This window comes from Musca domestica, unplaced genomic scaffold (genome assembly GCF_030504385.1).
Source record: "Musca domestica strain aabys unplaced genomic scaffold, Musca_domestica.polishedcontigs.V.1.1 33, whole genome shotgun sequence".
NCBI lineage: Eukaryota > Metazoa > Arthropoda > Insecta > Diptera > Muscidae > Musca > Musca domestica.
Genome location: NW_026712312.1, coordinates 7484783 through 7498530, shown reverse-complemented (window position 1 = coordinate 7498530; position 13748 = coordinate 7484783). Strand labels below are relative to the sequence as shown.

At 36.2% G+C, this 13748-nt stretch overlaps 3 protein-coding genes across 5 annotated transcripts; 1 reads left to right on the top strand and 2 right to left on the bottom strand.

The window, feature by feature from the left end:
* Positions 1-3188: 3188 nt before the first annotated feature.
* On the bottom strand, positions 3189-3863 carry LOC101900838 (small ribosomal subunit protein bS21m). Its single transcript, XM_005180513.4, has 3 exons — positions 3714-3863; positions 3494-3644; positions 3189-3421 (listed from the first exon to the last, which is right to left on the bottom strand). Exons 2-3 carry the CDS (start codon positions 3638-3640, stop codon positions 3305-3307), a joined length of 264 nt encoding a protein of 87 aa, XP_005180570.1. The 5' UTR covers positions 3641-3644; positions 3714-3863; the 3' UTR covers positions 3189-3304.
* Positions 3864-5972: 2109 nt separating this feature from the next.
* On the top strand, positions 5973-11217 carry LOC101900314 (mucin-2). Of its 3 annotated transcripts, none has more exons than XM_005180509.4 (5): positions 5973-6134; positions 6489-6826; positions 6883-8639; positions 8721-8976; positions 9044-11217. In XM_005180509.4, exons 2-5 carry the CDS (start codon positions 6676-6678, stop codon positions 10819-10821), a joined length of 3942 nt encoding a protein of 1313 aa, XP_005180566.1. In that variant the 5' UTR covers positions 5973-6134; positions 6489-6675; the 3' UTR covers positions 10822-11217. The 3 variants fall into 3 exon arrangements, with proteins under 3 accessions (XP_005180566.1, XP_005180567.1, XP_019891281.1); XM_005180510.4 differs by lacking the exon at positions 5973-6134 and adding an exon at positions 6265-6419; XM_020035722.2 differs by lacking the exon at positions 5973-6134 and adding an exon at positions 6267-6426.
* A 1343-nt stretch (positions 11218-12560) lies between these two features.
* Positions 12561-13659, bottom strand: LOC101891396 (uncharacterized). The gene is made up of 2 exons (XM_005180544.3): positions 13353-13659; positions 12561-13290 (listed from the first exon to the last, which is right to left on the bottom strand). The coding sequence occupies exons 1-2, from the start codon at positions 13590-13592 to the stop codon at positions 12640-12642; spliced, it is 891 nt and encodes a 296-aa protein (XP_005180601.1). The 5' UTR covers positions 13593-13659; the 3' UTR covers positions 12561-12639.
* Positions 13660-13748: the final 89 nt, after the last annotated feature.

The window sequence follows — 13748 nt, the reverse complement described above, 5'->3', positions numbered from 1 at the left end:
GTCTCTACTTGGCTATCTCAGAGGGAATTTCACATTTCTTTATTTTACAATAATGTTTCAGATCCAATTCAAAACATTGTATATGTAATTCGAGAATTCCATTTCTAGTTCGAATCATTGCTTTTGAAATGTGAACCAAACTAAATCAAACAAGTTATCAAGTTTTATCATTATAAAGTATGGGAATATAGCAAGTATAATTACTAATTGAATATTCCCTAAAATCGTCTTTAATAAAAGTTCCCTCTTTGTTGCTCGAAAACAGAGTCTGATCACAGTGTCGTTTGCAAGTTAACAAGAAAAGCTTTCGCTGGACTAACTTCTCACGTTTCTCGAAAAGTTAATATGAATGAATTTGAAATGAGGATTCCATGCGTCGTTCTAGGAATACATCTAACAGGTTGAGGAGTTTTTGTTTTCATGTCAGTCTTCCTTCGCTGGTAAATTTGTTTTATTGCGTGTTTTTAACAACGTTTCTGCTGTAGTTTGCTTTTTTGTGTTGGTAAATCGTCATACGTGTCTCACAGAGTTCAGGAGGATTACCCTGCGAACAGGGGTAATGGTAAAGGCAGAAAACACCAACAAAGCTTGCTCGTGGTTGTTTCTATTTTTAGATTTGTGTTTTTCGCTTTTTTGTCGTTTTGCTGTTAAGTTTAGTTGGAAAAAAAAGAAATAACGAAACAGCCGAACGGATTTCTCTTACGTTCGAATGCAGGAGAATGAGAGTTGTGGGTCTTGATTGAAACATATGGTCATACAAATGTAAATTAATGATTAAACAAAGTTCCGTTGATGCCATATAAACATATGGACAAGGTCCAAGAACATAAAAACAAAAACACACAAACAACTGTCTCTATAAATGGGGATATTTCCGGCCAGCTTTACTTCGTACATATGTATGCAGTGGGTTAATCGGATTACAGAGATATGTAGATTTCAAGGAAATGGGAAGATTTATTACAGTTTTTTATGCAATGACTTTAATAGCTTCAGGTTATAACTTAAAAGGATAGTAAATCCCTTAAAAGGGCGCTTTAATCTTTCGCTAACTAAGTTTTTAATTATTATTTTGTAATTTGTACAACTGAGTGCAAAGACATTACATATAACCATATTAAGTTCAAATCTTTTATAACAATTAAATTCCTCATTGTAATAATAAAAGCCTACTAAGCTCCCCTCATTGTTTACGTGGAAATAATATTATTTACAAAAAAGTTTTTAAATATATAAAAATATCAAGCTCAGTGTTTCCAATGGGTGACAAATCTTCATCTATTTGAACAACTGAATTTTTTTAAAATTGTTTCCAATATTGAACGTATAAATACGTAGAAGAAAAACAACATTCCATTTGGTTTAGCTGACTTACCTGAATTTCTTACAATATCGTAGTTTTAACAGAAACTTATTGTTCAAATAAATCTCAGCTTAGTTATTTTAATAATATAATAATTAGTACCGGGAGTGAATGACATGGGACATCAAGGACATCAAATCAACGTCTGATTAAATTCTATTATCTGTCATTGTTTGGATTGCGACCAATGCACAGCTAAATAAAACTGAAGTAGTAGTTCAGCATTCCAAATAGAAACATTAAATGTATATTCTGCTACTTCATATCTCGTTATATTGTTCATTACCATTTAATGTCGAAGAAGTTCGAAAATTTATCTAACAATGCTTCTTCAATCACTTATAAAGACTCACGCAAAAAAGTCATTGATATAAACTGATTGCTAGCTCTACCACTCCTTTGAAAAGCCATGACTTCTTTTTATGGCCATGAATCGTTTAAACTACCCAGTGACAAGTATGCATCCAAGGTTGCATCCAGATCAGTTATCAGCGCAAGTGCCGCTGTACCATATCTCATGACATACAATAGGATGCGGCGGTTAAAATTAATTTCGATTTTCTTCCTTTTAACTTCTTTATCACCATATTAGTTTTGAGTCAGCTCAAATGTGTCATAAAAATGAGTTCCAATACTATCATATTCGTAGTTTATGCCAGTTTATGCAAAGTAGTTCTGTCAAAACCACATAATAAGTAAATTTTTATCTTCATTAAATCTCAACAAAACATCGTCTTTAAGTAAAAAATAAAAGTAAATTATTTTTTAAACAAGTAAAAAACATTAAGTTCGGCCGGGCCAAACTTTTAATACCCTCCACCCTAGGGTAAAAGAACACTAGAAGAAATGTGGCAAAAAACATAAAAATGACGAATATCGGGAGGTACCGTTATATAGGGGCTACACCAACACGTGCACCTATAATTACAATGTTTCGCCACACGAACTAGGACCCATTATGACCCACAAATACCAACTTTTACACAAATCAGTGAAAAAATGTGGCATAAATCATCAAAATACCGAATATCGGGAGGTACCGTTATATGGGGACTATACCAGAACGTGGACCTATACATGCAATGTTTTGCCACACGCTCAGGGACCCGTTGTGACCTACAAATACCAATTTTCAGACAAATCCGTGAAAAAATGTGGCATAAATCATCAAAATACCGAATATCGGTAGGTACCGTTATATGGGGGCTATACCAAAACGTGAACCTATACATGCAATGTTTTGCCACACGCTCAGGGACCCGTCATGACCTACAAATACCAATTTTCAGATAAATCCGTGAAAAAATGTGTTATAAATCATCAAAATACCGAATATCGGGAGGTACCGTTATATGGGGACTATACCAGAACGTGGACCGATATATCTCATTTTCAATACCAACCATCCTAGGGACAATACACACACTTGTGCCAAATTTCAAAGGTCTACGTCAAATAATGTGGGCTCTATCGTGATTTCAACAGACAGACAGACAGACGGACAGACAGACAGACAGACAGACGGACAGACAGACAGACAGACGGACATCGCTAAATCGTCTTAGAATTTTATGCTGATTATGAATATATATACTTTATGGGGTCTACGACGAATATTTAGAGGTGTTACAAACGGAATGACAAAGTTAATATACCCTCCTACCCATGGTGGAGGGTATAAAAGTTAATATACCCTCCTACCCATGGTGGAGGGTATAAAAAGGAAGCAACAGATGTTTGCTATTTTACCATTTAATAATCAAACGTATTGAAAAGCCGGCTAGCACACACATACCATATACACAAAAAAATTATGAAAAACCTCTTTCAATATTATTGTTTTTTATTTATCTAATTTATAGATTGAAGTTTAAATTACATTGATAACAAATAAACACTAATAATTCACAATAGATGTTGAGTGGGTGTCCCTTCAACTGTTCAACTGCAACCTGGGAATGGATCTTCGCGATTTTTCCGTAGTACAAATTGGATTTTGCGATTCATGTCTTCATTGTAAATCGCTTTACACTTTTCAAAGTTGACACGACGTCTAACCTGTTATTTATTACAATGAAAGGAAGGATATTAGTACGGGAATTTCCCTTTAAATCAAGAGGTATTACATACTTGATATGGCTTCTCATAGTAACGTGTGCGACGGAATTGGTCAAAGATCTCCTCCTTACCCAGAACACGATTCAGAAGCCGACAAGCTTCTTCCACATTGTTATTTTGGACAAGCACGGTGCGTGCCAAGAATTGAGCGTGTCTCATGGTTCTGAAATTATAGTTTTATTTTATTATTTATATTATTTATGTTTTTTAATTTATTAAATAATAGTCTCACCGTCTTTGCCACCAAAATAGGGATACACAAATCGATGTTCAACTCTCTCTCTCTCTCTTGGTTCCTTTATTCTCTTGAATTCGTCGATTTTAATGTTGCCAAATTGTTAAAATGTGTATAGATTTAATTTCATAAAATCTTAAAACCTGTTTATATATGTAATTTTCGAATCGCAAAGTTATGAAATACACCCTAATTTAAACAATTTGACCATCAATATTTAATTATTGAAAATTTCTAATATTATTGCAAAAAAAAAAGCAATAAGAGTACATTGTCAAATGAGTAACCAAAAAGCGAATATAGAGGGAAAAAACTACTCATTCAATTTTGTAAGCGCCTTGCCAGAAAAATAACTATGTTACAACGTATTTGAATCAGCAAATTTGTCATTAAATATGGAGCAAGTTGAGTTTAGGGGCTGTGCTCTGATCATTTTGAAATTTTTACCACAGGTAGGTATTTTTAAACTGATTACGGCAATATAAATTTTTTGTGGGGGAAATAACCGGTTACCCGGTTATTGGACCCGAAAGTTCAGATACAATGTTCGGTTTTTATCCGGTTCCACTGAACCGATACAAACAAAATGGGTATCATTGGAAAGCTTATGAAAATACCTATCCAACAAGTGGTCACATGAACCGGTTACAAGAACCGGTTCCAGAGTAATGCAAGAAAATTGATATTTTTTACCAGTACTTTTTGAAAAACCCATAAAAACTCAAAAATGGACCCATTATAAGGTATTAAAATCTACATACCGTATTATAGCCAACAATATTGCCTTTCCAAAATGGTATCATACATGTTGATATCTTTTGTAGTTCCGAAGATATTAGTGATAGAAGTCATTAATTTGCAATTTTTTCTCCAGTCAAATGTATCTAACCTCTATAGCATTTTTAAACAGCCGGCCTTCGGCCGGGGTTTGAGATTTTCTTCTCTGGGGTATGTCCAACACCGGCTACGCGATCGCTAGTTTTTCTTAACATCGTAATCTTTGTAGGTAGCCGGCCTTCGGCCGGGGCTTGAGATTTTCTCCTCTGGGGTATGTCCTACACCGGCTACGCGATCGCTAGTTTTTCTAAACATCGTAATCTTCGTAGGTAGCCGGCCTTCGGCCGGGGCTTGAGATTTTCTCCTCTGGGGTATGTCCAACACCGGCTACGCGATCGCTAATTTTTCTAAAAATTGTAATTTTTGTAAGTAGCCGGCCTTCGGCCGGGGCTTAAGATTTTCTCCTCTGGGGTATGTCCAACACCGGCTACGCGATCAATAGTTTCCTAAAAACTGTAGTTTTCGAAATTAGCCGGCCTTCGGCCGGGGCTTAAGATTTTCTCTTCTGGGGTATGTCCAACACCGGCTACGCGATCCATAGTTTTTCTAAAAATTGTAATTTTTGTAAGTAGCCGGCCTTCGGCCGGGGCTTAAGATTTTCTCCTCTGGGATATGTCCAACACCGACTACGCGATCCATAATATTCTAACAACACCAAATTAAAAACAAAGCAGATTAACAAGAACGTTAAACCCGACATAAAACTTGGCTTCACTCATACTACTTTCATAAGTAACAACTTTAAAAGCCAATATCTTCGGAATTACAAAAGATATCAACACATATGACACCATTTTGGAAAGGCAATAGTGTTAGCTATAATATTGTGTATAGATTTTAAGACCCTATAATGGGTCAATTTTCGAGTTTTTATGGGTTTTTCAAAAAGTACTGGTAAAAAATATCAATTTTCTTGCATTACTCTGGAACCGGTTCTTGTAACCGGTTCATGTGACCACTTGTTGGATAGGTATTTTCATAAGCTTTCCAATGATACCCATTTTGTTTGTATCGGTTCAGTGGAACCGGATAAAAACCGAACATTGTATCTGAACTTTCGGGTCCAATAACCGGGTAACCGGTTATTTCCCCCACAAAAAATTTATATTGCCGTAATCAGTTTAAAAATACCTACCTGTAGTATAAATTTCAAGTCAATCCGAGCACAGCCCCTAAACTCAACTTATGCCTTAAATATACCTCAAATTAATAAACAACAATTAGTTCCGCTGCTCCATTATAATGAATCGTCCAGCTGATTGCGTTTCCCCATGCCTTATTCGTAAAATTATCCATCTCTTACAACGTCTTATTTCCATCTTCTTTCTCTTTCTTAACCACCGTCTCTCTGTTTTCATCTACACATTCGTAAACTCGGCCACTTTGTTTTCTGTTTATTTTTTATCGGCCCCTCTTTTATCTTTGTGCTTTGCTTCAAAACCAAGATGGCGAACAGTGTGAAAAGTGAATGAATTCGAATGAAAAGTGAATAAAGAAAAAAAATAAAAGAGTAGTGAAAAGTTTATGTAGTGCAACTAATTTTCGTTTTGAAAGGATTTTGAGGCAAAAAATTACAGACAGGTACGCAGCCATGAATGCTCCGCGGTTGAGACGAACATTTTTTTCTAATTCCATCTGCAAGACAATGACAAGTCAAGTGTTTTTCGTCTTTTTCACATTATCTCAGATCCATAAATAAAATAAAAAATTGTGTGTTAACGTGTACCTAAAAGTAAATTGTTGTTGCATGTCCCCAAAATATTAAATGAAATCTAATCAAAGTGTTTTCCAATGCAATATCGTGGCCTATTCACACCTGATGTTCCGCTTCTCCTCTCTTTGATTAGTACTTAAGTTACAGCACTTGTAATAAGTATGGGAATGTTGATTGTATGCATGATATGACTCAACCCTTGTTTGCTTGTTTTCTTTTAGCCTGATCGACGACAAACAATACCCGAGATTAAGCCAAGACGAGTTTGACCAGCTCTGCGCTTGCAGTTATTAACCTGACCCTCAAACTACCCGTTTGCCAAAACTTTTTCGTTGACCCCATTTATTGATCAGTGATAGCAGAAAGAGGTGCGAGTTTACAGTTTTCTGCCAATTCAGCTTGTGGAAAATGAATGTTCCACCAATACCACCACTATTATGTAGTACTCCACCGCCCATCGATTTTGGTGATGACGATGATGATGTTTTACCACCTACACTGGATGAAGATGTAGATGAGGAATTTGGAGATTTCTCGGGGGGAAACATGAAAATAGACGGTAAATATCTAACACCAATTAAACTTAATATCTATTGATTGTATTCCTATTTTCAGAACCTTTGCCATCACCCAGACCGCCCTCCGTTGCAGATTTACCTCCTGTTAGTATATATGATAGTTTTATTCCACACGACGAGCTGTTAGAAGGGGAGACTACCAGCAAAGAGGCATCAAAGAAAACACAACCAACAACTCCTATAGTAGAGGCATTTAACTACAGTATTATTGAACAACAAACAAAAGAGTCTGAGGAGGAATGTAAACCCGTAGCATTTGATCATGATTCTGAAAAGGGTAACGTGGAAACTGCAACTGAAGGTCAAATAGGTGATCATGTAGAGTCGTCTACATATTGTCGAACTGAAGTATTTGCTGGAGATAACAGTCAAGTTATCGATGAAAACGACAAGACAATAAGCGAACCATTGCATCAGGAAATCAATGAAAATGTTGATACTCCCGTCAGCAAAACAGATAACACAACTACTTCATCAACAAATGGACATTTGCCAGTAACGGAATTAGAAAGCAATATGAAACCCACAATAAGTCCACTCCCCAATATAGTGTCAATTGAAGATTTGGAAGATGATTTAAGCGAAGATGAATTATACTCACCAAGAACGCCCAAAAATTTGAACGAAGCCGATATCACAAGCAAAGACTTCTTTAAAATTCAGGAAATTGATGTAACAAACGATAAATGCAACACAAATGTTGACAACTCCAGAACGGAAACTGATATTCCAAAAAGGTCAACAGATAGTTTTGTCTTTGCAGACTTTAATGTACCACCACCTTTGAATGATGTCCCACCTTCAAACACTAATGACGGCATGGACAATGATGACGATTTTGGAGATTTTGCTGATTTTCAGGACTTTTCCAGCAATATTAGTGCACTTCCGCCGTCAACATTAAATGAACCCTTTGTCGAAACAAAATCTACTTCTAATATAACGGAGAGCAAATCTGGTCAAATTTGTAATGATTTGGAGGACGATTTTGACGATTTTATACAACATTCACATTCAGATGGCGACAGTAACCATTCTCTCCCACGTCAGCAGGCTAACGAAGGAGAGATAGCTTTTCCCTCCGATGATGACGAATTCGATGATTTCACTTGCGCTGCTGGCGTTGAAACACAAGTTAGTTCCAAAGTACCAGAAGCCAATACGAATTTCACTTCTGAGAAAAATCTAAAAGAGAATGCACTTGGTAGTTTTAATGATTTGTCAAAAGTATCTGAATCCATACCGAATTTGGAGCACAAATCAGCAAGCATTGAAAGCCACAAAGAATTCTCCCCTATCCATTGCGACGAAAATGACGATGACTTTGGCGACTTTGCAGACTTCAACGAACAACCAATAGCTACCGTTCCACCTCAAATTCTTCAAAAAACTGAAAGCCAACAACACAATATTGATCACATTGTAGAGGACGAAGACGATGATGATGACGATGACTTTGGAGACTTCAATACCGCAGAACCAATAACAACTCAAACAGAGGCAACAACAACTACTAGTCGAACAACATGTTCTAATGCAGTTACTGCAACACTTCAAACGCCTAAGAATCTTAACGAACGCATATCAAAAATCCTAGAAGTTATGTTCTCATCCACAAACATTCCGGCCGCAGAAACGGAACCCAATGAAAATTATGCTGAAGCGAAAAAACGGAAAATTCAAGACATACCTTTCACTTCGATAGATGCTGCCAAAGCTTTAGAATATCAATGGTTGAATTCGGATACGAGACATGCTTTTATAAAATCTCTGGGAATTGATTCACGAAATATTGTAAGTCACCCTGTTGATTTGCCTTAAAGTAGTTGCGATTTTTTTACAAACTCTTATCGCTGTCTTCCCTCCCTTATTTAGCTATATGGTGAAAATTGGAATCCTTCTTTGCCACGTTTTGCAGCAAATTTAAGTTTTAATCCCTTGAAACCCATGAAACCTGTAAGCTCCAATAGCGGAACCGAGTCCAATACAAATCCTCCTTGTCCACAATCCTTAGAACCCGTTCCAGTGAGTAAAAACGATCTTAATAAAACTGTAAATAATTTAGCTGGGAACAAGCGGGATATTGCTGAACTAGATTGGAAAATGCCATCCGCCGAGCAGAATATTGAAGGTATATTTATGCAATGGTAGAAAAGACCAATATAGTATTAAATATGTATATTATCTATAATTTTTAGCTCTGAATGACACCACTGCAGACGCGCAGTGTGCAAATAGTAAATCATCAGCTTTTCAAGTGGCGACATCTTCACCATATATTGCCACCGAACCACCCGAGTCGTTGACCATATTCGATAATCCCTTAGATGTCGAACCAGATAAATTTTCCAAAACACCACCCATCAGTGAAATGGAGTCTGTCAATTCATTTTGTTCGCCCATGCCATCTCTATCGACCCTTGAAATCGATATACCACCTGTGGTATCAGCTCCAATTGTAAATACGATGAAACATCTAGACTTGAATGAGCCAGGCAATTCTGAAGATACCCTTGAAGTTGTAACATCTACAACATTTTCGGGTTCCTTCAAGGAAACTCACATATACACACCCCCCAAAACACTGGACAATTCCTCATCCACTCCCTCGTCTACTTCAACAACATCACCAGCTAAGGCAAATAACATTGATTTTGATTATGAAAAAGCGGCGATGGGTGTGATAATCGACGAGACTGTTGTGAAGAAGGAGTACCGCGATATCGAATATAACCCACCTTTCACAAGGGAATCTCTTACCCGTACTCCATCTTTAAAGGCAGAATCAATGGAACCCTCAAATAATTTGCCAGTTCAAACATTAGCAGTAAATACCTTTAGTAGCGACAATACTAAGGATGACTTTAACGATGAATTTTCCGAATTTCAATCTGTGCCAAGTGTTGCCCCTGTTATTCCTGTGGCCACCAAGTTCGCGGCGACAAACTCCAAGTCACCCACACACCAACAATCCAACCGCACAACTGCGGACATTTCAAAATCATCAAATGCCGGCATGATTCTTAGTCCAGCAATATTAATACCTCAGGCCATATCTATGGAATCCAATAAACCAAAAATTGAATGGGGCGATTCGACAGCATCCATAAATCCAGAAGAGCTCGCCCGTATTGAAGAACTATTCCCAGAACCTACAAAACTGGTCAAGTCCAACAACACTAACAATTCTTCCCAGAAATCCACGCCAACTCATCAAGCTTCAGCTCCCACTACTATTAGCGCTACTGTTGCAAATAGAGAATTTGAGGGTATTAACAATGGTGGCGATGAAGACGATTGGTCTGACTTTATATCGGTACCGGTGGCGACCAACAACAACAATAACAACACCAAAACACCGGTAACAAACAACAATGCCAGCACAAAGAGTCAAACGAATTCTCCTTTCAAGCAAAGATCTCCCCTTAATTCATATAAAATGCCGAACTATAATAATACTACTAACGATGACGAATGGTCTGACTTCGTCAGCAGTGCTCCATCACCGGCAACAATGCAACCTGCTGACATGGGTGCAAATGTACAAGGACCTCCACCGACTCACAGAGTCCCACAGTTCAATAGCGGAGCTTGGCAAAATGCAAATTTCTACAACAACCCTTTAAGTTTGTACCAAAAGGGTCCCCTCAATCTGCACTCCAGCTCACAACAGTCGCCCAAGAACTTCTTAAATAACAACAACTACAATCAATTTCAAACAGCCAACATTGCTGGTCACCAGCAACAAATTCATGTCATGCAAAATTTCTCTACAGCACCAGTACCTAATGCCACAGCAGATCGCCTTGGAAGTTCTACAGCCAAAACCTCAAATCAATTTCAAGTAGGATCCTCGGTCAAAGTGGCACCCAGTATAGCATTAATTCCTGATTTGGGCTTTGTGGCACCCGCCATACCCACACATACCTCGTTTATTAATTCGCTGCCCAAGCCAAGTATTAACACAAAGAAATGACGTTTGCTCAATAGTCAGAGTCCGAATCAGGATCAGTCACAGTCACAGCAAAAACAAAGCCTGGTAAATTCGCAACATTCCCAACGTTCACAACGTTTTCAACAAATAATGACAACAACGACAACTGTGTCGAAAAACTCAACTTACCGTTCCAGCAATGCAAACGTATGTGTGGCTTCAAGTTACAGTGATGATATTTTAATATAGAACCAAATCCTTTTAACAGTTTTAGTCGTTTTAGAGTTGAAAGAGTGAAGTGAGTACGTACATGCATATGTATATGTACATTAGTTTAGTTGGTCGGTCTAGTATTGTTTGTAGATCGAAGTACATATAAAATAGGTGTATTCCGTACGTATTTATAACTTAATTATCGTATTGGAATCGAAAACATAACTAATTTTGCTTTTTTTGTTTTTAATGGAGAAACTAAATTCTGATTTGCATATTTATTATGAATTTACATTTCTTACTAAGTAATTATTAAGAGTGGTCGAAATTTTCGAGAAAAAATTGTCAAATATAAAATTGTACTTAATTCCGTATGGACATTTCTTAAAAGTTGTGGAAAATTAAAAAAATGCAATTACAAAACATACCACGAAGTGGTATATATTTGGAATTGTTTCTTTCTATAACACAAAAATCCCTTGCAAGTATGGTGCCACTTTGTCTACTTGAATTCATTTTTACACCATAGAATAGAAATTTTTCTTTCCTGCAATTTCATGTAAATCATGCGCCAAATGAAGTGACAATCAAACGAAAATAAAACCTTAATTCACCTAAATGTCCTTTCATAGGGTATATATTAAATTTTGTTATACTAACTTCAAATTTACATAGAGACTTCAAAAATATCTACTTCAATATTAGAGTCCTCGTCAAAGTCCCAACACGTTAACTTAACTTTGAATAACTCCGAACAGATTAAGGTTTATCTCCTATCAACCTGCAATTTATCAATACACTTCCTTAAACACGATGAGTAGCCATGAAACAGTATACCGAGTGCAGAAAATATACGCAAAACTATATTTTATTTCCGATCTACATTAAGTTAATGTTTATAAAAAGTTTCGAAAAATGTACTCTTTGAAAAAATATTAAATTCAATGGATGCTAAGTAGATGCAATTAAAGTGTAAAGGGAGGAAAGCTTATTTCACGACTGCCTGGACTGCTTAAAAACAATTAGTGGAACCATTAGTTTAAAAATGCACTTGGCTGGGTAGAAATGTCCATACTTTAAAATACTTGTTAACATGGTACAGCATATAAGGTATTCTGTTGAAAACCGGCTGTATGATGTTTTTAAAATTGTTTTGAATAGTTTTTCAAATTTCAGTTGCAATGAGAATATTATGGATGAATTTGCAGAGATTTAGATGCGGAAGCTTATTGTTTTTAGATTCCTTTGGCGAAAACTATGTTTTTACTTAATTTCGACTTGTTATGATTTTATTTATTAAAAACTAGATTTGTATGTATATACCATGGAAATATTTTAAAATTATTAAACATACTTAAAACCACAACACATATATCTATGTGTTTCGTTATTATTTTAGTTATTATGTTTTCTTTTGTTTAAATGAAGGAAACGATATGCTATTACGGTTAAAATACGAACGAACGAATAATTTTATGTTGTTATTTAACTGTTTGGCATAATGAATGGAAATTAATCAATAACAACTACTAATCTGACATACCATAATAATAATAAAAAAAGACATATATAAACAACAATATTGTTATAATAAATTTAAAATGATTTGAATTGAGTGTTTTATTATGTAAATTTGCAGGAATAAGTTTAGACATATTTGTTAGTACATTCTCCGGATCCAAAAATATTGTATTCAGATTTTTTGGCAAATGGGACTATTGAGGTATGTGTAAAATTATTTTGTATGTTAGTTGTATCATATTCGATTGCATTTTCAAATGGTGCAATATAATTATCTCGAACCTCAGTGGTCATGCCGGTGTTTGGTACAGGCTTAACAAGACTTGGAAACTCGCATCGCCTTTTGACACATTCATTCGTTTGTAATTTATCACATTGTTGTGGATCTTTGGCCGGGAAAACCTTTTTTGTGCGATATTCCATGTTTCTCCAATTCCAAAATGTTATATTATCTTTGGCTGCAATGCCACTCATTACATCCTGAGCACTTCTATGGCAATAGTCTAAACGGGATGTAGTTGCGGAAGGATCTAAATATTTGCTATATCCCGGTTTGGCACGATCAATTGATATCTTTGTGGCCGCCACAGCGGTGGGTAGATGCATTTGGATAGGAGGTTCTTTTGTAGGCTCTGGATTCCACAAATAATCAGAATGCGAAACGCTTGCAGCCGGGACCATAGGTCGTGTTAGGAACTTCATTTTGCATTCATAAAAGGGTTTAATACCATCCATTTTAGCCAAGGTGGGATTACGAACTTCATTGGGATCTCCAAACTAATATATGTACAATAGATTATATTAGACGATATGCAATGATAGTCATCTCGTATAAATACCTTCCATGTGTAGTTCGTTTTGTAATCGCTTTGTCTATGCATCGCCAGTGTAACATCTTCTCTATATGGTGGCGTCTCCTTAAATTTGCAGTTTATCGTATTGCCTAACATTGTATCTGTCATGTATTTGTTGCCAAAATATGTTGATGTTCTCATATCTTGTTGTTTATTTAGCGGTTGTTTGTAATCAATAAAACCAAAATTATCCAATTTATGAGTCTCGGGATTTGGGAATGACATTCTATAAAAATCCGGCACGGACGCAAGTATTCTTTCAAACAAACAATAGTTTATTTCTCAAATGCAATTCGAAAATAATAAAAAAAACACAAAGTAGGAATAAGTTGGGGTTACCAGGAAACGAATTAAGTATGGTTTCTATGCTACCCACTAAAA